Source organism: Microchirus variegatus (genome assembly GCF_963457635.1).
Source record: "Microchirus variegatus genome assembly, chromosome: 1".
In the NCBI taxonomy this organism is placed as follows: domain Eukaryota; kingdom Metazoa; phylum Chordata; class Actinopteri; order Pleuronectiformes; family Soleidae; genus Microchirus; species Microchirus variegatus.
This window is the reverse complement of record NC_139802.1, coordinates 43,986,227-44,012,854: the sequence shown is the minus strand read 5'-3', so window position 1 is coordinate 44,012,854 and position 26,628 is coordinate 43,986,227. Positions and strand designations below refer to the sequence as shown.

Below are 26,628 nucleotides of genomic sequence, written 5' to 3'. Positions count from 1 at the left end.
AGCTGCCGAGCAACCACGGGTTGCCAGTTACGCCAGAAAACGAAACCTAAAATACCTCTGTATTTTGAATTTGAATGTAGTAACCATTTTTGGCCACATTCTTACATATGGCTAACATGGCTAACTAACATTAGCATTTTTTTTTTTTTTTTTAATATTGAAATTAACACTTCAGCGCGGGACTTGCGGGTTTCGTTTGCGTTTAGTCTGGCGTTAAGCGTGCGTGCCACGGGAAACGCGAAAATGTACCTTGTAAATGTAATTTGGAAATATTAGTAGAATTTGGAAATATTAGTAGAATTTGGAACTATCAGTAGAATTTGGAAATGTTAGTAGAATTTGGAAATATTAGTAGAATTTGGAACTATCAGTAGAATTTGGAAATATTAGTAGAATTTGGAATTATAAGTAGAATCTGGAAATACATATGTAGAATTTGGAACTATTAGTAGAATTTGGAAATATTAGCGCGGGACTTGCGGGTTTAGTTTGCTTGAACATCTGGCGTTAAGCGTGCGTGCCGCGGGAAACGCGAAAATATACCTTGTAAATGTAATTTGGAAATATTAGTAGAATTTGGAAATATTAGTAGAATTTGGAAATATAAGCAGAATTTGGAAATATTAGTAGAATTTGGAAATTTTAGTAGAATTTGGAAATATTAGTAGAATTTGGAACTATCAGTAGAATTTGGAAATATAAGTAGAATCTGGAAATACATATGTAGAATTTGGAACTATTAGTAGAATTTGGAAATATTAGCGCGGGACTTGCGGGTTTAGTTTGCTTGAACATCTGGCGTTAAGCGTGCGTGCCGCGGGAAACGCGAAAATATACCTTGTAAATGTAATTTGGAAATATTAGTAGAATTTGGAAATATTAGTAGAATTTGGAAATATAAGCAGAATTTGGAAATATTAGTAGAATTTGGAAATTTTAGTAGAATTTGGAAATATTAGTAGAATTTGGAACTATCAGTAGAATTTGGAAATATAAGTAGAATCTGGAAATACATATGTAGAATTTGGAACTATTAGTAGAATTTGGAAATATTAGCGCGGGACTTGCGGGTTTAGTTTGCTTGAACATCTGGCGTTAAGCGTGCGTGCCGCGGGAAACGCGAAAATATACCTTGTAAATGTAATTTGGAAATATTAGTAGAATTTGGAAATATTAGTAGAATTTGGAAATATTAGTAGAATTTGGAAATATAAGCAGAATTTGGAAATATTAGTAGAATTTGGAAATATAAGCAGAATTTGGAAATATTAGTAGAATTTGGAAATTTTAGTAGAATTTGGAAATATTAGTAGAATTTGGAAATATAAGCAGAATTTGGAAATATTAGTAGAATTTGGAAATTTTAGTAGAATTTGGAAATATTAGTAGAATTTGGAACTATCAGTAGAATTTGGAAATATTAGTAGAATTTGGAAATATAAGTAGAATCTGGAAATACATATGTAGAATTTGGAACTATTAGTAGAATTTGGAAATATTAGCGCGGGACTTGCGGGTTTAGTTTGCGTGAACATCTGGCGCTAAGCGTGCGTGCCGCGGGAAACGCGAAAATGTACCGAAAAAAAAACTCCACAACACAAACAAACAAAGTGTGTCGGAATGAAGAGTTGGGGGCATCTGAAAGTGTTCATAGTGGTTTTTTATAACGCTCTCTCGTCGCCCTTGTGTCACACAGCTGTTTGGTTCTTTATGTTTATTGTTTCAAGTCGACGAAAAAGCTTCAAATGTGGAAAATATTAGCACCGTCTTTCGCTCATGGTTTTAATCCCGACTCGTCTCCTCCGGCCTGAGAGAAAACCATGATGTTTTTATAAATGACCTTGTGATGTTTGCTGTTGACGGGCTGTTTGTTGTCGGAGGGGAAACTAAACAGATTCTTTTAAAAAAAAAAACGCTGCGCTCTGATCTACTTTTTTTTAAAACGTCTACAAACGACTGTCGCATGTAAACATCGTTTGCAGGGAAATCAATAAAGGAAATGTCTGCTTTTGAGGTTTTATTTATTATTGTATTAAAAACATTATACACAGAGGATTTTAATGTATACCAGCTTCCTGGTGCTTGTCTCTCGTTTTCTTTTGGTGACAACTCAAAGCTACGGTTTAGCCGTTCACACCCGTTCACTCACACATCAAGCATTTTCATCTCAATTCAAAGCTCAGCTGAGCCGTCGTAAGCAACATGGGGTCAAGCGTTCAATTCAATGTTGCCGTAAAACTGCATTGTGGGAATTTCCGTTGCTTTAGATAAAAAAAAACATTTGGAATCAATCGACAAAAAGCTACCCGACAGTTCGCGTAAGCTAATCTGCATGTGTGAGACATCCGAATGTGACAGAAATGAACAAAATCCGCTGCAAGTGCACGCCAAGAAAACACGTACGACACTGTAAACTGGGCTAAAACAAACAAACAGTTGTAGGTTAGCTGTAGGGTAGCCCCATCATTAGCCCTAGCATTAGACTTCCCATTAGCCCTAGCGTTAGCCATTGAATCAGTCTTCACATTAGCCCCATCATTAGTCTTCGCATTAGCCTTATTGTTAGCTCTATTGATAGTCTTCACATTAGCCCTAGCATTAGTCTCAGCATTAGCCCTATCGTTAGTCTTCGCATTAGTCTTTGCATTAGCCCTATAGTTAGTCTTCGCATTAGCCCTGTTATTAGCCTTAGCATTAGTTTTTGCATTAGCCCTATCATTAGTCTTCGCATTAGCCCTAGCATCAGTCTTAGCATTAGCGATATCATTAGTCCTAGCATTAGACTTCCCATTAGCCCTAGCGTTAGCCATTGCATTAGACTTCGCATTAGCTCTATCATTAGTCTTCGCATTAGCCTTATTGTTAGCCCTATAGATAGTCTTCACATTAGCCCTATTGTTAGGCCTAGCTTTAGTCTTCGCATTAGCCCTATCGTTAGTCTTCGCATTAGCCTGATCGTTAGCTCTACTGATAGTCTTCACATTAGCCCTATTGTTAGCCCTAGCATTAGTCTTTGCATTAGCTCTATCGTTAGTCAAAGCATTAGCCCTATTATAAGCCTTAGCATTTATTTTTTTTGCATTTGCCATATCGTTAGTCTTCGCATTAGCCCTATCGTTAGTCTTCGCATTAGCCTGATCGTTAGCTCTACTGATAGTCTTCACATTAGCCCTATTGTTAGCCCTAGCATTAGTCTTTGCATTAGCTCTATCGTTAGTCAAAGCATTAGCCCTATTATTAGCCTTAGCATTTTTTTTTTTTGCATTAGCCCTATCATTTGCCATATCGTTAGTCATCGTATTAGCCCTATCGTTAGCCCTAGCATCAGGCTCCGTCCAGCAGTTGCAGGACAAGTTTACTTGAAGCGTTTGTGTGAGTAACATCAGTAAACACAAATTATATGCCGAGGCAGATCCTGCACATACTACAGTAGAACCCTAATCCATTGCGACACCATCGTCCCCTTCACACCTGACACACAAACAACACAAACAAACACATCATCTCAGCTCCTACCATGAGGGAGTGTCTGTTGGCCGACAGCAGTCCCGTCCCGTAGCCGCTGCTCAGTGCGCCCATGGCGCCGTTATGCGTGTGCGCGGCCCCGATGAGGCTGTGCATGTCGCCGTGGCCGCCCGTCATACCCGTGGACGGACCCACCGCGTGGCTCCGCAGCACATGGATGGCGTCATCCAAGCGCTCCAGACGGTCCTCGATACGACTTTGCTACAAGAGACCGCGGGAAGAAAATGTGAAAATCTGACCGTGAACATCACTTATTTTCTCTATAGACTTTGGTTAGTGGTGTGAGCAACGCTAACATCTTCTGGTTTATTTTATTAACTGAACAATGAAAAGCAGGAGAGTGTCCACAGTCTTAGAAAAAAGGGTTCCAAAAGGGTCATTCAACAAGGGCTGAGGTTCTACCTGGAACCATTTTCTTCTGAAAAACCCTTTCTTCGGGAAAGGATTTTTCAAGGGTTCTTGGTAACACTAATGGTTCCAGTAAGAACCATTTTGATCCAGAGAACCCTTTAAAACACCTTCCCTGAATTAAGGGCTTCAAAAGGGTTATTGGTGGAACTCTCCAAAAGGGTTCCAGGTGGAACCTCTATAAGTAGAGTTTGGAACTATAAGTAGAATTTGGAAATATTAGTAGAATTTTGAAATATTAGTAGAATTTGGAAATGTTAGTAGAATTTGGAACTATCAGTACAATTTGGAACTATCAGTAGAATTTGGAAATATTAGTAGAATTTGGAAATATTAGTAGAATTTGGACATTTTAGTAGAATTTGGAAATATTAGTAGAATTTGGAAATATTAGTAGAATTTGGAACTATAAGTAGAATTTGGAAATATTAGTAGAATTTGGAAATATTAGTAGAATTTGGACATTTTAGTAGAATTTGGAAATATTAGTAGAATTTGGAAATATTAGTAGAATTTGGAACTATAAGTAGAAATTACAATAGGGTTCTTGCACAGTCGTGCTCGAACCCTAACAAGGGTTCCAAAAGGGTTCTTCTGCAAGGGGTGAGGTTCTACCTGGAACCACTTTCTTCTGAAAAACCCTTTCTTCGGGAAACGGTTCTTGGTAACACTAATGTTTCCAGTAAGAACCATTTTGATCCAGAGAACCCTTTAAAAGCCCTTTGCTGAATAAAGGGTTTTAAAGGGGTTCTTGGTGGAACCCTCCAAAAGGGTTCCAGGTGGAACCTTTATAAAAAGGATCCACCTGGAGCCAAAAAGGGTTCTCCTGTGAGGACAAGCCGAAGAACCTTATATGGTTCTACTTGGCACTTTTATTCCTAAGAGTGCAGAGCGGTCAGGAGAGGGGGGGGCGGAGCCTGAACAAGTTGTTCGTACCAGAGAGTGCAGCGGAGCTTCGTAGTTTGGCGACGACGCTCCTTGCCCGCCGTTCCTCGACCAAACAGCTGAGCTGGGAGCTAGGAGAGAGGAGATAAGGAGACAAGGAGACAAGGAGACAAGGAGACAAGGAGACAAGGAGACAAGGAGACACACGGTTAGAGCAGGAAGCTCAGTAACAGTTCAGCTTCAAGCCCTTTTTACGTGTGTTTTTTTCCATGACAGACTGTAAGCCGGTGTAAGCCGTGTGTCAGTGCAGCCTCCTCCTGCACAGGATCCACGTCTGAGAGGCGGATTAGCACCAGAACCTTTTCTGTGTCCTTTTATAAAAAAAAAACGAGGAAAACCACTCGGCAAACAGTCTCTCGTCGGACATTAATAGACGCAGAGATGAAGAAGAAAAGGACAAAAACAAACATATCTCTTAGCGGAAAAATGCTAATATCAGGCCTTTGTTGTGGAGAAGCTACAAGTGGTTGATTAGCATGAAGCCTCTGCAGGATAAACAGGCTTTTGTCTTCTGTGTTTTCTGTCCTCGCTCTTGTGTTTGACAGCTCGTGAAGGGTTTTTATCTGAATCGATAGGTTTCATTAGCTGCTAGAGAAAAGACAGAGACGGCGAGTTAAATTAGCGAGAGACGACGAGCTGGTGTCGCTCTGACGATGAAGAGAGAAGAGAGACCCGAGTTTACGTTAAAAACAACAACACAAAAGGCCCAGAAGTCTCGTCATATCGCGATATTTGTGATGAAGGCTGTTCCATTGAAAAATATGTCATATTTCTTATATTGATAGACTATATTTTATACAATATACGTGGTATATTCATCACAAAAAGTACAAACTTATATTTAAAAGTCACTGAATGACTTATGTCATTGTTTCTAACAGACGTAAATAAGCTTCATTTAAATAAATAAGTATAATAATAATAATAATCATAAACAGTAGATTGTATTTTATTTTCTATACTATCCTATACTGTATCAGAATATTTGTTATAGAGTTGGATATTTATGTTTTTGAAGTGTTACGTTATTCAGATCGGAGGCAAATACATCAACACAAATGTGTTGTTAGCAATTTAAAAGCTTCTTTGATAAACTTTATTATGTTAGAAGATGTAAAACAACTGTATCGCACTGATATCGGTATTGGAAGATACTCAAGATTGCGATTGCTGTATTAGTATCGGCAAATTTTTAAGTTTTCAGTATTGGTCCAATATTGGACAAAGATGTTGGAAAATGTACAACCGGAATCAAATATGACTCAAAAACACAACATTTCACATAAATACTTGTGTCTTTGGAAGTAGAATATTTATTATATGGTCTATGGTCTAGTATTATGTATTTGAATTGGTTAGTTTATTATGTTACAAGATCTACAATAACTGAATTGTACTGATGTCAGTATTGGAAGATACTGATACTCTATAAGTAACTATAAATTTGTGATATTGGTATTGAGAGAACTTAAGTTGATATGATACTAAAAAGTTCGAAATTGGTCAAACTTACTGGATCTTGAAATTGGAAAAAGTAAAATGACCCCAAAACACTAAATTCCACCTATTTCTTTGGTAAAATAATATTTGTTATGCAGCTTTTTAAACGGTTGATTATAGGTCTGTGTCTAAGGCATCAACACAAATGTGTTGCTAACACTTTAGAAGCTTCTTTAATAAACTTTATTATGGTACAAGATGTAAAACAACTGAATTGTACTGATGTCAGTATTGGAAGATACCGATACTCTATAAGTAACTATAAATTTGCGATATTGGTATTGAGAAAACGTAAGTCGATACGATACTAAAAAGTCCAAAATTGGTCAAACTTACTGGATTGGAAAATGATCCCAAAACACTAAATTCCACATATTTCTTTGGTAAAATAATATTTGTTATGTAGTTTTTTAAACGGTCTGTGTCTAAGGCATCAACACAAATGTGTTGCTAACACTTTAGAAGCTTCTTTAATAAACTTTATTATGGTACAAGATGTAAAACAACTGAATTATACTGATGTCAGTATTGGGAGATACTGATACTCAAGTTTGCGATATTGGTATTGAGAAAACTTAAAGTGATTTGAGTCGATATGATACTAAAAAGTCCAAAATTGGTCAAAAGTACTAGATCGAAGATTGGAAAACACTAATTTCCACCTAATATTTGTTATGTAGTTTTTTATAGGTCGGTGTCTAAGGCATCAACACTTTAGAAGCTTCTTTAATAAACTTTATTATGTCACAAGCTGTAAAAACGACCTATTGGAAAACACTCACACCAACAAAAGTCAAGCTAAAGGAGCCGTAACTCAACTCTTCTACCGTGTTTTTTCTGATTCAGAAACGTAAAACTTAAATTGAGGTTTTGCGCGACGACGGAGACGAGTGAAGCACTCGTTTCCTCTCTTATCTCCTGTTTTCCTTCCTCTTCGTTCTCCATATCCTTCAACACACTTGAACCTTTCCTCAAGGCTCTCCTTGTCTCCTCCTCCTCGCCTCCTCGTCTCCTTAGACCACTCCTCTGTCCTCACAACTCTGATCTCATCTCATTAGCTCGTGTTTCTCCTCTTTATTGTCTTCTCGCCTCCTTCCTTCCTTCCCTCTCTCTCTCTCTCGCGTCTCCTTTATCCATATTACATGCTCATTTGCATATGCTAATTAATGAATAATCACCTGGGCACATTCATGTGCAAATACAAATATGTGTATTAAACGGCAGAGCAAATTATTCTCGGTCCGACGTTGTAAAACACCCTCGCAGAATTAGCCTCGGCTATCAATTTGCATGTAGTTTGCGCTAATAGGCTTCATTTCTAATTTGTAAAAAGTGGAGTAACTCTGACACCACGATAAACACCAATTACGCGTTAGCGGGCAATATCGCAGACAGCTATAATGACGGGAGAGGAGGAGGAGGAGGAGGAGGAGGAGGAGGAGGAGGAGGAGGAGGAGGGGGTGTGTTTTCGCAGAGCTGCGAGGTTTGTGAACAATTTGTGGAAGTGGCGGCGTAATTAAAGCTATCAGTCACGAGGCGTGGCGGAGAAAAATATCAAACGAGGAGTTCCGTCCATCACGATGAGGAGCGAGGAGAACCCACGAAGAGGGGAGGCGCAAGGAATTATGAACGTGTTTACAGACAAACCGGCGATCGTTATACGGCACGTTGGGACGTACGCTATTTACTCAAAGTGATGTTTACGTGATTTGATGGTCCAGGAGGGGGCGGTAGAGCAACATCGCAGACGTCAAATGTCGCAAAAAAACAAAACTAGCTTGATTTATGACATCATCTCAGAGTTAAAGATGATGGAGATCGGTTTGATGAAAGTCAAATTTCAAGTCTCTTAATGAAGCCGGAGTTGAAATAATCTGAAATAAGTTGAGTCGTAGGTCTTTAGAACAAAATTCAAATCGATCCTGAAGTCATTTGAAACAAGTTTGGGTCTTTGATTCGAGTTTTTCTGTGTATTTCTGAAGTAAAAGATGTAAAACAACATCAGATCAAGTCTCAAGTCGTTTGTCTTTTTAAAGTCATACTCAAACCACGTCTTAAAAGCAAAAAAGTCTCAAAGTTTACGAGAAAACCTCACAGTCTGGAGTCAGATCTGCTAACGTTGTTTGTGTTGTTGTTGTTGTTGTGTTGATGTGACGTCTGTGTGTGTGTGTGTGTGTGATGTTCTTACCTGTGAGTGAAGGTGGAGAACCAACAGGTGTGGAGGGATTGGACGAGAAGCTGTTGTTTGTGTGATCTGGAGAATAAATCTGGAAAAAAACAAACAAACAAAAAAATGGTCTTAAAACCCATTTTCACTCTTTGGCTTTTGACCCGGGATGAGACTTTTACGACTTTGTTTGTCAATACATCACAACTTTATTATCATATAACGATAGTTTTTATTAAAACTTTTTTCGTAATATTCCGACCTTTTTAATATGACGACTTTATTCTCATATTACCATTTTTTAATATTACGACTTTATTCTCATAATATCACAACTTTCTTCGTAACATTACGACTTTTTTAATATTACAGCTTTATACTCAGAATATTACAACTTTTTTTTCGTAATATTACGACTTTTTTGATATTACAACTTTATTCTCATTACATTACGACTTTGTTCTTATAGTATGATTTTTTAATATCACAACTTTTTTTTTAAACACATTTTTATCGTAATATTACAACTTTATTCTCAGAATGTTACAACTTTTTTGTAACATTACGACTTTTTTAATATTACGACTTTATTCTCATAATAATACAACTTTATTTCGTAATATTACTACTTTTTTGATATTACGATTTTATTCTCAGAATGTTACAACTTTTTTTGTAACATTAAGACTTTTTTAATATTATGACTTTATTCTCATATTACAACTTTTTCCGTAACATGACTTTATTCTTATTACATTACGACTTAATTCTCATATTACGAAATTGCGATTTTTTTAAATTACAACTTTATTCTCATAATAATACAACTTTTTTTAATATTACAACTTTATTCTCAGTATATGACAAACATTTTTTCGTAATATTACTACTTTTTTGATATTACGACTTTATTCTCATAATATTACAACTTTCTTCGTAACATTACGACTTTTTTAATATTATGACTTTATTCTCATATTACAACTTGTTCGTAATATTTCTACTTTATTCTTATTACATTACCACTTTATTCTCATATTACGAAATTGCGAACTTTTTTGATATTACGACTTTATTCTCATTACATTACGACTTTATTCTCATATTACGACTTTTTTAATATCACAACTTTATTCTCATAATAATACAACTTTTTTCGTAACAGTCCGACTCATATAACAAATATAACAAACATATTCTCATAATATTATTATTTTTTCTCTTCACTTTAGCCCTCGTACTCTGTCATACTCCAAAAAATAAACATTATAAAACAAATTTTTTCACATGTATGTGTGTGTAGTTAGAGTGTCGTACTTACCGATGCGAGTGCTTTCCCTAAGGCGTCTCCCGTCTGAGAGCTGGTGGCTGCTCCACTCTGTGCTCGGCTAGCTGTGACACACACACGCACACACACACGCACACACACACACACACACACACACACACACACACACACAAACATGTAAATGAGGACGTTGTTCATTTCACTCGTTTTTTTTGATTGAATCTTTGAAAACTGTGAATAAAAACAACACGAAGAAGAAGAAGACGTAGAAGCGGACGACACGAATCGAATAATTCGGATCTCAAACTTTATTGCGTTTCCCACGAACTCGTTAGCTGAGACTCAGAGCTGATAATGTGACGTGTGGTTGAACGAGACGCCGACGCATCGTCAGCGCTGACCGAGCCGAAAAAAAAACAGCCCGAGACGTGAAGAAGTCGCTCTCGTTAAAAAAACATGGCTGACAGTGAAAAAAAAAACACAGATGTTGGTCATTTTAGTCACAAATGACTCATCTCATTAAATCTGCGTCAGATTAAAGTCTGCGATATATTCCACAAATAGATCTGCAGCTTTAGAAACACGAGGAACTGACGTTTATATATGTTACACACTCTCCCACACACCAAACCCCATTAAGAAAACTGCCGTTTTTTAGCTCAAGTGGACACAGGAGCTGCTGCTCCGCCGCTGCCTCGTGTGGTCACTTTGTGTCACTGAGGTCAATCGGAACAATGAATTTCAAACGCAGAATATTACAAAATACGACATTTCAACATCGTTTGATTTCCTGTTGAAAAAAGTGCTAAAAGTGTTTTAAAATAAAAGCCTCACATGTGTAGGATTTGCTCTTGGGTTCCCCCCACAGGTGGTAAACGGTATCGCTCATGTATGCTTTATTTGTTGACGCGCTAGCCTATGCTATGCTATGTTATAGCATTTTATACACATACGAAGACGTTGTTTTTCAATATGTTAGTAACTTTCACCCAGGGTGAACTTCCTGTGGAATCTGCAAAAAAATAAAAAATAAAAAAATCTGCTCCAAATCTTCGCTGTTATTCCCCGAAAAAAAAAAATCCGCCTCTACGTCGACGACGATTGAATAATTGTTACCAAAAAGCTAAAAACAAAAAAAAAAAATCAAAAAGACGCTTTAACAGAAACAGACGCGAAACATGTAATTTGATTTCCATGTTAGGTGAGTGACAGCATATGTGTATGTGTGTGTGTGTGTGTGTGTGTGTGTGTGTGCGTGTGTGTGTGTGTGTGCAAATAGTTGACTTGGAGACAACTGAACTAAATCTGTTTCACACACTCTGAAGAAGATCTCTGAGGCCAGAGAGGAAGGAAGTGACCTCACAGGACCAGATGAGCGCCCACACACACACACACACACACACACACACACACACACACACACTGATATCCTCCCTCATCCCTCTTGATAGCAGATCCCAGATGGAAAGTTAACGCTACACACACACACACACACATGCACACGCACACACACACACACACACACAAAATGGCAAATGAATGTATTACATGGACGGACAGAACTGGACTCAGAGACTCAGAGACAGGAAGCAGCATATGTTTTGGGGTTAAAGCCTCATGTCTCACTCATGCCACCACTGGCCTAGTAAACCATGCAAGGGATTACTGTACACACACACACACACACACACACACACACACACACACACACACACATACATGCACGCATGCACACACACACCCTTCAGTTCCTGACTTAATGCATAATTGAGAACACATGGCGGAGAAAATCTTTTTCATAAATGGGAGCTTATCGTCACAGAGAGAAAACTGAGGAGATGAAACACATTCTCTTTTTTTTTTTTCTCTTCCTCAAAAACTCAACATTCTACTTTTCCGACTCTCAAATGTTCGCCTTTTTTCTCGCGTCCAGTTTCGCGAAGAACTTTCACACTTTTCTCACTGTGACGACACCTGCTTTAACTGATCTAACACAACTGACAAACTGACCCAGTTACACTACTTTACATTTATTATCCCGCTAACTTTACATTTATTATAGAGATAAATTTAGGTTTATTATCAAGTTAACTTTACATTTATTATACAGCTAACTGTAGGTTTATTATCCAGCTAACTTTACATTTATTATACAGCTAACTTTACATTTATTATACAGCTAACTTCTTATTTTATTATTATCAAGCTAATTTCAGGTTTATTTTAGCTAACTTCAGGTTTATTATCCAGCTAACTTTACATTTATTATACAGCTAACTTCTTATTTTATTATTATCAAGCTAAGTTCAGGTTTATTTTAGCTAACTTTAGGATTATTATCACGCTAAGTTTAGGTTTGTAATCAAGCTAAATTCAGGTTTATTATCTAGCTCACTTTAGGTTTATTATCCAGCTAACTTTAGGTTTATTATCCAGTTAACTTTAGGTTTATTATCTAGCTAACTTTAGGTTTATTATCCAGTTAACTTTAGGTTTATTATCTAGCTTACTTTAGGATTATGATCTAGCTATCTTTAGGTTTGTAATCAAGCTATGTTAAGGTTTATTTTAGCTAAATTTAGGATTATAATCAAGCTAAGTTCAGGTTTATTTTAGCTAACTAGGATTATTAACCAGCTAAATTCAGGTTTATTATCCAGCCAACTTTAAGTTTGTTATCAAGCTAACATTAGGTTTATGATCTAGCCAACTTTAGGTTTGTTATTAAGCTAACTTCAGGATTATTATCTAGCTTACTTTAGGTTTATTATCTAGCTAACTTTAGGTTTGTTATCAAGCTAAATTCAAGATTATTACCGCTAACCTTAGGATTATTATCCAGCTAACTTTAGGATTATTATCCAGATAACTTTAGGTTCATTATCTAGCTAACTTTAGGATTATTGTTGTTTATTATATGTATTAAATTATATTATATGTATTATTATATACATATAATACAAATATATGCATATACATATATATAAAGATGTTAAATATAATGTAGGTTTTTATTCGGTGAGTCTTTTTGTTGAGTGAATAAAATCACTTTTTTCCTTGTGTCACAGAGAGAGTTTTCAGACAGAGGTAAACCAGGTCACACATAACCACACACACAACCCTGTTAAAACACATGAACTGTCCCTTTAACGGTCACAGTGGAGTACAGCAATAATCCAATCCAAGAGGAAAGAGAGAAAAACAGCAGCTAATCCTGACATTTGAGGGGAAGAAAAACCACTTGAGCGTGAGCCGAGTGTGTCGCTGTGTTGTGTTGACGTTTGTGGAAGTCGAGTGGAAACGGAGTCGACGCCAGCGTGAGCCGGAGACGCCGACCATCGCCGCCGTGAACCGAGATTAACGGAGAGACCGCAGACGGCGAAGTTAACTTCGCTGTTAACTTTGTGTTTAGTCGGAAAACTGTAAACACACACACACACACACACACACACACGTCTGTCATATGTTTACATTTAAACAACAGCGTTGTGTTTTTCATTAGGTTCGTGTTGTGTTTACACACAATACTCTGGCTCATATACTGTATGAGCGTGTGTGTGTGTGTCTGTGTGTGTGTGTGTGTGTGTGTGATCTCTCTGTGGAATGTTGCAGAGGAGTCTTCCCATCAAAACAAACTTTCAATCTGTTTCTTATTGCCGTCCTATTTGCTCTATGGGACTCAAAGCAAGGGGTCCATATGGCACACTCTTTATGTGTGTGTGTGTGTGTGTGATGTCAAGCTTGAGCCAAAATGGAGTACAAGTGTTTCCCACTTATCCTCCGCCTTCCTTCTCCCCCGACACCGAGATCGACTCTTTTCTTTTCTTTTCTTTTCGGTGGTTTTAAAATCACGTGATTATGACTCCACGGTGAATAAATGTGGTGGACGTGAGCGTCGGCTAATGTTGTCGTTGTGAGCGCTAACTGCTGACTCCATCGTCGCAGACGGACGGAGGGGAAATAAAACGCCTGAACACAGGAAGTCGACGTCAGTCAAAGTCCTTCACGTCGTACTCTGGCGTCAAAAACTCGAGACTTGAACGTCCTTTAACGTCGTCGTTGTCGTGATTTAAGTCCACGTCGTGTTTAAATAAAACGACGAATAAAAACAAGCAAACGTCACCAAACAACAACTGAGGCGCTACAGCCATGCTAGCAGCTCTGTAATGCTGTGTTTGCTAAATGCTAATATATGCAAGCTAACAACAACAAAGCTGAAATGCTGATGTTTTGGTGCCTTCAAATGTTTACGCTAGCTACAGCTACTTGTTGAAGTTAATTTTTCCGTTGTTAGCTTATTAATAATATATTGTGTTTTTTCACATATAGAGTTCAGAATTGTGTCATTTGTAAATAGGAAACATTTCCCAGCTAATACTCATTCTTTTCTATGTAATCCTGACTTTAATTTTAAGTTAATGTTACTTGCATGCTAGCAGGCTTTTTCAATGCTGACCAAATGGTACATTAATTTACCATTTGAACGCCAAATTAAAACATCCTCGGACGTAAATATGATGTCACAAGTTCATTAGTCCATTAGTGTGTTAGCATGTTAGCCTTTGAAAAAATTTGCTTTTCTGGTGATGGATTACTGAATACTTTGTAATTTTACGTGTAGTTGTTGTGAAAAGTTTCCCAACTGACAATTTTTTTCCTTTTCCTTGCCTTATGTTGATGTTAAGAACATGCTAGCAGTCGTTCTAACTCCCTAACAATGTGTTCTCACAACTTTAGCGTTTGAACTATGAGAATTGCTTGATCAAAACGTCCTGTGTCGTAATTATGTGTTTACAAAACCCATCAGAAGGAACTGTTAGCATTCCAGTCATCGTAGTTTTGCGTAATAGCATGTTAGCATTTGGAAATTAGCCCTAAAAAGGGTTATGGCAGCAGATAGCCATGATGTTTTAATCAATATTTTGTAATTTCACGTGTAGTTGTTGGGACAAGTTTCTCAACTGTCTATTTTTTCCTTTTCTGCACTTTATGTTGATGTTATCCACATGCTAGCAGGCGTTTTAACTCCCTAACAACGTGTTCTCACAACTTTACTGTTTGCACAACGAGAATTGTTTGATTAAAACGTCCTGTGTCGTAATTATGAGTTTACAAAACCCATCAGAAGGAACTGTTATCATTCTAGTCATTGTAGTTTGGCATAATAGCATGTTAGCATTTGGAAATTAGTCCTAAAAAAGGTTATGGCAGCCTGTGGACGTTTGTTTTCCTTGTGATGTGTTACTGAATATTTTGTAATTTTACGCATTTTTCCTTGCCTCATGCTAATGTTAGCTTTGACTAGCTATGGTGTTCAAACAACGTCATGGTAAAGCAGCCTCTGAGGACCATGAACAGCCAAAAAACTAGCTTTAAATTTGTAAATCCACCAACATGCCTCCACAGTTCAGTTTGAAAGCAGAGTAAAAGTTTTAAACAGATTAAAAAATGATTCAGGATGAGATTAAAACAAAGAAAAAAACCATCATATGATCCCACTTGTGCTCATTTTCGTTCCACTCGGATCAAAAGAGAAGAAGCTCTTCTTCCACTTAACGTTATATGGACCTGATTATTACACACTGTCGCAAATGAAAGAGCCTCATTTTCTTTTCTCTTCCCCTTCTTCTTCTTCTTCTACTTGATTAATAACATCAGCTGTAACGTAAACATCAGCGCCACCATCTGGCGGACAGCACATGACCTCGCCCGTGCGCCAAAACACCAACACACACACACACACACACACACACACACGAGCTTCTTTACCCATGATGCTGCTGTCTGTGCCGTTCGTGGAGGCGGTACAAGAGGCGGTGCTGTAGTGATTGGCTCCGCCTCCGCTCCCTCCTGCCCCTCCTCCTCCTCCTCCTCCTCCTCCTCCTCCGCCACCTCCTCCACCTCCACCTCCGCCGCCTCCTCCTCCTCCTCCTCCTCCTCCGCCGCCTCCCGCTCCCCGGTGGAAGCTGGACATGGGTGGAAGGCTGGAGCTGATGTCTGCGGACGAGTGCGACGGGTAACTCTGAGGACAGACACAGAGACGGCGTGACGGATGGCGTGACATCGCGACTGTGACGCAAGAAAACAAACCGCAGAGAAAACAGGAAACGCTGAGTGAGAACAGAGCGAGGAACACGGCGACTCGGCTTTGAAGAGCGCTCGCGTTCATTTCTAAAACGTCCTTAACGGGCTCTGACAGATTTACAGCTGTGTTTAAAACGCGTCCAAATGTGAAGTTTCAGCGGGCGTCGGGACACATCGAGTCAAGATGAGTGGGGGAAAAAGTCAGAGTTTAAACCTACGACATCTTTAGGACACGTTCACGCCTTCATCTCACTGTTAAAACTCCCTTTCAGACCTGAAACTGACGTTAAAACCACTTTTTAAGTCTCGCACCAAACCCCATAGGAAAAATCGTCGATTTTACGTCACAGGACGCAGGTGTTTTTAATCAACTTCTGCCTCCATCAGTGGCTCAAATGTGTTACTAAGCAACTTCGGAGTGTTAAATCCTTCACGTGAAGTTAAATAAGTGAGTGAATATTGACAAAAAGGAGGTCGCAGTACAGCAGAAACCTCATGTTCTCATGAGGTAAAAAACGCTCATTTTCTCTATGGGGTTTGGTGCAGGAGGACGAGATGTTTGCAAACTCCAGTTTCAATGAAGAAAAGTCCGTTTTACGACAAAATATGATAGAGACAATCAAACTTGTTCGCCGACACCTTCATCTCACTGTTAAAACTCCTTTTCAGACCTGAAAGTGAAGTTAAAACCACTTTTTAAGTCTCGCACCAAACCCCATAGGAAAAATCGTCGATTTTACGTCACAGGACGCAGGTGTTTTTGATCAACTTCTGCCTCCATCAGTGGCTTAAATGTGTTACTTAGCCACTTGGGAGTTTTAAATCCTTCACGTAAAGTTAAATAAGTGAGTGAAAATTGACATAAAGGAGGTCACAGTACAGCAGAAACCTCATGTTCCAATGAGCTAAAAACGCTCATTTTCTCTATGGGGTTTGGTGCAGGAGGACGAGACGTTTACAAACTCCAGTTTCCACAATGAAAAGTCCGTTTTTTGACAAAATATAATAGAGACAATCAAAATGTGTTCGCCGACGCCTTCATCTCACTGTTAAAACTCCTTTTCAGACCTGAAACTGACGTTAAAACCACTTTTTAAGTCTCGCACCAAACCCCATAGGAAAAATCGTCGATTTTACGTCACAGGACGCAAGTGTTTTTAATCAACTTCTGCCTCCATCAGTGGCTCAAATGTGTTACTTAGCGACTTTGGAGTTTTAAATCCTTCACGTGAAGTTAAATAAGTGAGTGAATATTGACATAAAGGAGGTCACTGTACAGCAGAAACCTCATGTTCTCGTGAGCTAAAAAAACTCATTTTCTCTATGGGGTTTGGTGCAGGAGGACGAGATGTTTGCAAACTCCAGTTTCAATGAAGAAAATGACAAAATATGATCGTGACATTCAAAATTCGATCGCGTGATTGACAGCTCAGCTCACCAGTCTGTCATGAGGGTGGATGCCGCAGTAGGAGGAGCTCTGGGCGGCGCCGTGCGCCGAGTTCCCTCCGCTCAACATGCTGCTGTGGTAGCCCTGTTGGCCCATACTGCTGCTGCTGCTGCTCCACGGATCGCCGCTGTGTCCATCTGATAAAACAAACACATCACAGGTAAATATACATGTAGGAATATGATTTAATATAAGACAAGTACAGTAATGATCAGTATGGTCAGCACCTGGCATGAAGAAGGAGCTGGGGAAGCCGGCGCTGGGCGGTTTGGAGGAGGGATAACCCGGCGAGTCCCTGTTGTAGTCGGCCGTGCTGGCAGACGGAGCGTACACCTGCAGGAGGAAACACAGCGAGAGACGACACACAGTCACACATCTGAGAGAAGACGTCAGCGCGTCACAGTCTGAGCTCAAACTGTCGCAACAGACGCAAAACAGACGCTCTTTTTCTACCACGTTCAAACGAATAAAGTCAGAAGAAGAGAAAAAGGGTTGAAATCCTGATCATTATTGAATATTTGATCAGGACTGAAGTTGATTAAAAGATTTAACCCAGAAAAAGCTGAAACAAATATGACTTTTCATTATTTTTATAGCTTTTTTGGACATTTTTGTCCTCCAGTGACTTCAGAGGGTCATACATTAAAGGGTTAAAAACACCTTTTATTTACTGCCTATATCATTTTACATTTACACTTTTAAATAGAGGAAACTTTAAAACGTATTTAGTTTTAAACATTATTTTGTATCATTATGTTCTTTATACTGTAAATATTAAAATGAATGTTTTAAAAACATGTTTGAATTTAAGCTTATATACAAAACTACATTTTAACAATATTATTTAACATTTGTGTATGTAGCAACGCATTATTTAATGGTATTATGATATATTTTATTTATTTTTTTTAAATGTGAGTTAATTTTTTAGGTATAATTTGGTGAATATTTACATATATTTTGTTGTTTTGTCGCTAAACGTGTGTATTGTGTGCTTATTTAGTAACTGATATACATCTACAATATTCGGTACATAACATAATAGTCATATAACAATATAAAGTTCAATTAGGAAATTTTTTTCTAAACTTTGAGTAAATTTTTTGGGGATAATTTGGTGAATATTTACATATATTTTGTCATTTTGTCGCTAAACGTGTGTATTTACACTTATTCAGTAACTAATATACATCTACAATATTCGGTACATAATAAAATAGTCATAGAACATAATATTAAATTCAGTTAGGAACAATTTTTCAAAACTTTGCATAGATTTGTTAAATATTTTCTTATGCCGACAGATTATTATTCCAAAAATATACACTTAAATAACATTTATCTCCTGTAACTTCACTTATTCATACGTCAAAGTGCATTTTCACTTAAAGTATGATGCAGATTGTATGTTTTCGTAATAATTTATCAATAAAAGTTACACTTTTTCTTCTTGTATAACAATAAATACTGGTTACTGCTTTACTACAGCGGTAACCATGACAACCATGCGACTTCTGCAGCGGCTAACCACAACTGCACCAACGAAAGTTCCACATCATCATCGTCTCCTAGTGACGAATGAAGGTAAAAAGAAGAAATTGCGTCTGTGAGAGTGACTCCGCCTCCTCTCAGTATATGGTTGGGGGGGGGGGGGGGGGGGGGAGGAGGGGGTGCACGCACGTCACCGCCGTCATGCAGCAAACATGCAATAAAATATGAGAGGACGCGTCGAAAACAGGTGATGATGTTTCTGCTCAGGAACAAAGACACTGACTGTGTTTGGTCATAGATTCAAGCAGAGTGTGTGCGTGTGTGTGTGCGCGCGTGTGTGTGTGTGCATAGCGTGCGAACACTCGGCCGTGACGCTAGCTTGCGCTGCATGACGCAAACAGAGGAACAGCTGTCGAAAGATCTCTCTGTCGCTGATTCACATGAAGAATGAAGAACAACCTCCAGCTCATCATCATCATCTACCTCAGAGAAGAAGAAGAAGAAGAAGAAGCTTTTTTTAACTTTAGAGATTATCTGCATGTGAATGGATCACAGATGTGGCACGGTGAAAATATATATATATATATATATATATATATGTGTGTGTGTGTATATATATCAGACAGAAGAAATAAAAGAAAACGACTTGAGGGCGTTATAAAAAAAGAAGATGAAGAAGAAGAAGAAGAAGAAAAACACATCCTCTCACTTCCCAGAGTCTCTGAGAGAAATGATTAAAACCAGAAAACAGCCTCAAACTAATCTGTCAAACAAAAACCTCAACGGTTTTTATTCTCTGATCTCAACACTGCGCAGACGTTATCGAGACGAGACGAGAAGATGACGATGAGGTCGAGCAGGTAGAGTTATTATTACCAGTTCATGGGTTTGACTTCAAGTCGTTTAAATCTATAAAAAAAAAAGGGGAAAACATCTGGATTCACTTCGAAAAAGAAAGCTCGTCGTCCACCTGGACGTCTGAACACGACGGACTTCCTGTCGTTCACGATCGAGCAAAAACGCTAGCTTCTTATTCTCTGAGAAGTGGAGCAACGTCAGACATCGTCCAACTGCATTGTGGTTAGGGTTAGCTAACCCTAGCTAACCCTAGGTTAGCTAACCCTAGGGTTTCTTCACGTACCGTACGTCAGAAGTTGCAAAATGTCCCCGACTTTACAAGAGACCTTGGACGATCAAAAACACGTTATCCAAGAAGTCCCACCAAATCAAATCACGCTAGTTAGTTTAGCTAGTTTACTTCAAACGCTACACGTCTCGACAAAGACCAGCTCTTTGGACAACTAGGGTTAGCTAACCCTAGCTGCGTGAAGAAACCCTTGGGTTAGGGTTAGCTTCTGACTTCTACCGTACGTCAGAAGTTTGCGAAATATCCCCAACTTTACAAGAGACCTTTGACGATCAAAAACACGTTGTCCAAGAAGTGCCACCAAATCAAATCACGCTAGTTAGTTAGCTCGTTTATTTCCAAACGCTACACGTCTCGACAAAGACAAGCTCTTTGGACAACGTTGGCTCTACCCGTTTGTCTTTACAGACAAAGAGCAACCAACAACAAAAAAAACCCTGACATCCTACCATTCTACCACTTTATCGCTCGTGGTGCCAATGCTAGCTCACATGAGGCTAAAAGCATCCCATCACAGCGACACAGAGACAAACAACCACCTACTCTAACACCTACGATCAACTCAGAGTGTCCGGTTTACCGACTATTCCCCAAATCTTCATGTTTGTTTAGAACATGGAAGGAAACATGGATTTTCTTCACGTACCTTACGTCAGAAGTCGCTTAACGTCCCCGACTTTACAAGAGACGAGCACGAACTTCGGACGATCAAAAACACGATATCCAAGAAGTGCTACCAAATCAAATCACACTAGTTAGTTAGCTCGTTTAGTTCAAACGCTACACGTCTTGACAAAGACAAGCTCTTTGTTGTACCTGTTTTGGACAAAGTGCAACCAACAAAAAACCCTGACATTCTACCACTTCACCCTCCACATGAGGGTTGCTGATGGTGCAAATCCTAGCTCACAAAGGGCTAAACGCATCGGTCAACTTAGAGTGTCCAGTTTACCAATTTATCCCCAAATCTGCACGTTTTTTAGACCATGGATGGAAATCCGGAGAACCTGCAAAACTCCATGTAGAAAGGCCCTTGTGCTAACCGCTACACCACCACCTGTGTGGCCCAGGTTCCTCACATAGAATATAAGGAATCAGAAGCACCACTACTGTAATACCGACAATATTGTATGGATTCGCCAGTAGATGGCGTTAGCAAGAAAACCCTTGACAGACAGGTGCCGTTAGCGCATCCTCTGCACAGCTGTGAGCGCGGAGGTCGCCGTGTGTTTTCCTGTCTGAGCCCACGGGCTTATAATCCGCCCCAGATGACAGATGCTACTCTGCTAACCTCAGATAGCTTCTTCTTCTTCTTCTAGCACCAACTGTCACGCATTAACGCGACGAGTTCAGACGTTTATATTTACGTCCGTTCTGAGAAATAACATCACAAACATGGACGCCGTTAGCTAGCGACTGTTCACACCTGCTGTTAGAATTGATGTAGTTTATGTTATGAAACATTAAAAAGAGTCAGGAGGAGCTGAGCTCTACTCACGCGACTGTAACGTTGACTTAACCTTAAAGTCACGCAGGTTTGACCACTTAATCCGAGCTGTTGTTACGTTAAATTCAATTAAATTACATTTTATTTGTATAGCCCACAAATATAACCCTGTATATAATATTCCAGAGCGCAGAGAAACCCAATAATTCACACAAACGAGCAAAAACCAGGCATCAGCGAAGAGAAAAGGAAGAAAATCATGCGCGGCCGTCTGCCTAGACAGGTTGCGGTGAAAGGACAAATGTGGGACAGAGGGGTTTTCCGTGTTTACTTCTTGCGAAGCAAATGTCCGAGTAAAAAAACACAAACAAAACAACACCCGCACAGCAAAGGAGCAAAGGACACTGGGAACTGTGGGAATGTCAGGAAACACACACACACACACACACACACACACACACTGAAAAAGTGTCGTGATACAAATGCTAAAACACAAGTTAGCAATAATAAAAAAAAAAAATCATCGAAAACACTGGTTATTTTTACCTTCTCGCAGTTTACCTTACATAAGACTGCCTCTCACACACACACACACACACACACACACACACACACACACACGCACACACACACACACACAGTGTCTGTATTTGTCATTAGCGCAGAGCTAAAAAATCCCCTCAAACTTCCTCCTCCTCTGAGAACTCACTCTGTGCTCAGATCATAAAACCACAGTTATTGACCCAAAGCCTGTACAAGAAAACACACACATACACACACATATAAACACACACACACACACACATATAAACACACACACACAGAAAAATGCACACACACTCGCTTGCGTTGTTGCTGTTGAAAATATTTGGATTTATGTGACATGTCGTGCAGGCAGATTTCCTCGACCAGCGTCGTGTTAAACCAGTGACGAAAGACTGTGATTTGTGTGTGTGTGTTATGTGTGTGTGTGTGTGTGTGTGTGTGTGTTATGTGTGTGTGTGTGTGTTCTGGACGGACAGAAACAGGTGCATGGTGTGTTTGAGACTGAAGAATGTGGAGAGACACAATAACAACCTCACTCTCTGGGGTACACACACACACACACACACACACACACACACACACACACACACACACAGTTAGACCTCGAACTAATTCGCAGAAACTCGCGACAAAACAAAAACTCTGTAGAAAAACAAGAACAAATGTCGGTCCAAACAATGACCTTCACATACAGATAATGTCCGTAAAGTGTCTCAGGTCAACACTGTCCTCTTAAAGTTAGACGTGTGTGTGTGTGTGTGTGTGTGTGTGTGTGTAGTAAGTTGTGTTCCGTAGCGTGATTCCTGTACGCTAACGAAATGTTTAAATCCGGGGTTTTTCCACCACTGAATGAGGTACAAAAAACGTCTAAAGCGCTAGTTATCGCTTTATTTTTGAGGACAGAAGAGTTGTTCGCGTTCAACAAAGCTGTTGCCGTAGTTACGTCTACGACAATGAGCAACCTGTGAGGCACAACAATCACGAGTGAGGAATAGAGCGGCATCGTCTGCGTATAAAGTACATTATAGGTGATATGTCGAAAACTAACAACATATAAAAACACCGTTATAAACGTCCACTGTCGCCGTAACAACTTTAAATCTGCTGCAGTACCTGGCCTAACCTGTAGTCTGCTGCCTGACCAACATTTCGGTGTCACGCACTTTGTCACGCGCCACCTCTTTTAGCCTGAAATTTAGCTTGAAATGGCTGTGAACTCACTCATTTGACGACATAATCTGAGGGTAAAATGCGATAAATTCTTGATTAAATCTTAAAAATATCAAGCTAATGTCGTGTTTTTTTGATGAGACTGTGTTGAAAAACACCAAACACGAGAATTCCGTGCGAAAAACTAAAAAACCATGACAAAACATGAGGAATAGAGCGACATCGTCTGCGTATAAAGACACCGTTATAAACGTCGACTGTCGCCGTAAAAACTTTAAATCTGGTGCAGTACCTGGCCTAACCTGTAGTCTCCTGCCTGACCAACATTTCGGTGTCACGCACTTTGTCGCGCACCACCTCCTTTAGCCTGAAATTTAGCCTGAAATCGGTGTGAACTCCATCACTCGACGATATAATCTGAGGGGAAAATGCGTTAAATTCTTGATTATTAATTATTTTATTAAAAAAAATATCAAGCTAATGTCGTGTTTTTTTGTGAGACTGTGTTGAAAAACACCAAACACGAGAATTCCGTGCGAAAAACTAAAAAACCATGACAAAACACGAGGAATAGAGCGACATCGTCTGCGTATAAAGACACCGTTCTAAACGTCGACTGTCGCCGTAACAACTTTAAATCTGGTGCAGTACCTGGCCTAACCTGTAGTCTGCTGCCTGACCAACATTTCGGTGTCACGCACTTTGTCGCGCACCACCTCCTTTAGCCTGAAATTTAGCCTGAAATCGGTGTGAACTCCATCACTCGACGATATAATCTGAGGGGAAAATGCGTTAAATTCTTGATTATTAATTATTTTATTAAAAAAAATATCAAGCTAATGTCGTGTTTTTTTGTGAGACTGTGTTGAAAAACACCAAACACGAGAATTCCGTGCGAAAAACTAAAAAACCATGACAAAACATGAGTAATAGAGCGACATCGTCTGCGTATAAAGACACCGTTATAAACGTCGACTGTCGCCGTAACAACTTTAAATCTGCTGCAGTACCTGGCCTAACCTGTAGTCTGCTGCCTGACCAACATTTCGGTGTCATGCACTTTGTCGCGCGCCACCTCTTTTAGCCTGAAATCGTCACCTGACGACATGATCTGAGGGGAAAATGTGATAAATTCTTGATTAAATCTTGAAAATATCAAGCTAATGTCGTGTTTTTTTGTAAGACTGAGTTGAAAAACACGAGAATTCCGTGCGGAAACTAAAAAAACATGACGAGGCAAAAACCAGCGTCTGACATGAATTTATGGCTCGTGACATTAAGTCCAAACAAACCAAACCAGGTTTGTGAGTCACAACAGAGTCTTAATATGATCCAGTATGAACACGACACACAAACGACTCCAGGAGTTTTTTTTTTCGTAGTTTCGATCACATGGAACGAGGTCGAAAAAAAAAACCAGTGATAAAAGCCAGTCGACGCGTTAGCGTAACCACCTGCTGCTGCGTGACGTACGACTCGGGCTTCATCAAAGCCGTCGCCCTGGCAACGGCTCAATATAATAAAGATGTGTTCCGCTAAAAAGAAAAGAACCGATTCCTCATGGCTGTCACACAAACACACACACACACACACACACACAAATAGACAATAAATTAAAAGGTTCTAAATACGCAAAAAAAAAAAAAATATTGTTGCTAAAATATGAGAGCGAAAAAACATGGGAGTTAAGACAAACTGGATTAACTCTGCAGTGTTTCAGCTCCGACCTGTTGACAGCGAGGGGAATAACGTTTGGACCCTGAAGCGAAACTCTGTGAGGCTGAAGCTGCGGAAAACAACGAGGGGAGAGAAAATGAAACGGTACGACTTGGACGGAGATGAAACGACGACGCGAACGGAAACGCAACAGAGAAAAAAAAACAAAAGTATGGAGACAGAGAAGAGAGGAAGAGAAGAAAAGTCCAAGTAGAGGGGGATTTTCTTGGCTTTGTTTTTCGTGTTTGATGCTTCGTCTCCCCCCCCCCCCCTCCCACGCCCTCCACACCCCCCCCCCCCCAGTCATTGTTTCCAAATGTGGAGGGAAGGGCATCTGTTTAACTTCTATGTTCACATCACCGGCCTCATTGTTCAATTCTGATTAACCGCAGAGTGGATTTTTGACGATTCGTCGTTTTTTTCACCTGTCTTTAGTTGTCCCGTGACCACGCCCACTTCCTGTCCGTTGTCAAATTTGCGAATATCGGCGCGTTCCATTGAGAAGTCGACAAAAGTCGTAAAAAACCTGGGAGCGACCGCGTGTTCGCAAATCTATCTCGATCCCAGTCGATGTTAGCGCTAGCACGTAGCGTAGCTTCATGTAAACGGGATGTGAATCTTTCGGTGGCTCACGATTCGTATTCCGATTCTTTGGGTCACGATTCGATTCATATGATTCTTGATTCAAACGATTCTGGATTTTTGACCATTCATCGTTTTTTTTTTACTTCCTGTTCCGGACCTGTCTTTAGTTGTCCCATGACCACACCCACTTCCTGTCTGTTGGCAAATTATGGGAATATCGGCGCGTTCCATTTAGAAGTCGACAAAAGTCGACAAAAAAAGGGGAGCGACCGCGTGTTCGCAAATCTATCTCGTACAAGTCGATCCCAGTCGAAGTTAGCGCTAGCACGTAGCGTAGCTTCATGTAAACGGGATGTGAATCTTTGGGTGGCTCACGATTCGATTCCTATTCTTAGGGTCACGATTCGATTCATACGATTCCCGATTCTGGATTTTTGACGATTCATAGTTTTTTTACTTCCTGTTCCGGACCTGTCTTTAGTTGTCCCGTGACCACACCCACTTCCTGTCTGTTGGCAAATTATGGGAATATCGGCGCGTTCCATTTAGAAGTCGACAAAAGTCGACAAAAAAAGGGGAGCGACCGCGTGTTCCCAAATCTATCTCGTACAAGTCGATCCCAGTCGAAGTTAGCGCTCGCACGTAGCGTAGCTTCATGTAAACGGGATGTGAATCTTTGGGTGGCTTTCGATTCATACGATTCTCGATTCAAACGATTCTGGAATTTTGACGATTCATGTTTTTTTTACTTCCTGTTCTGGACCTGTCTTTAGTTGTCCCGTGACCACACCCACTTCCTGTCCGTTGTCAAATCCGCAAATATCTGCGCCTTCCATTTAGAAGTCGACACAAGTCGTAAAAAATAACTGTGAGCGACCGCCTGTTCGCAAATATATCTCGTGCAAGTCGATCCCAGTCGATGTTAGCGCTCGCACGTAGCGTAGCTTCATAGAAAAGGATACAAATTGAACGGGTTACTATAAGAGATGTTAATCTTTGGCTCACGATTCGATTCGATTCAGATTCGGCATTTTAGCTGAGTCATGTTTATTTCTTTCCTAATATTTGTCACACAGCTTGAAATGTGTTGTTTAACAGCGTCACAGATTATAAAGTCTAGAAACAGAGGGAGATTACAGCGGGATAACGGGGGAGAAAGCTA

General features: G+C 39.6%; 1 protein-coding gene across 1 annotated transcript in view; it reads right to left on the bottom strand.

The window, feature by feature from the left end:
• The window catches only part of LOC310944315 (transcription factor 4-like), a 73,080-nt gene that overhangs the window by 26,550 nt on the left and 19,902 nt on the right, over window positions 1-26,628 (bottom strand). The window contains exons 2-9 of the mRNA XM_083910062.1: window positions 17,592-17,697; window positions 17,356-17,501; window positions 15,780-15,855; window positions 15,603-15,707; window positions 9,867-9,937; window positions 8,567-8,645; window positions 4,870-4,949; window positions 3,517-3,726 (exon numbers count right to left, since the gene is read on the bottom strand). Coding sequence (XP_083766188.1) covers window positions 3,517-3,726; window positions 4,870-4,949; window positions 8,567-8,645; window positions 9,867-9,937; window positions 15,603-15,707; window positions 15,780-15,855; window positions 17,356-17,501; window positions 17,592-17,697 — 873 coding nt within the window. The remainder of the gene's footprint in view (window positions 1-3,516; window positions 3,727-4,869; window positions 4,950-8,566; window positions 8,646-9,866; window positions 9,938-15,602; window positions 15,708-15,779; window positions 15,856-17,355; window positions 17,502-17,591; window positions 17,698-26,628) is intronic.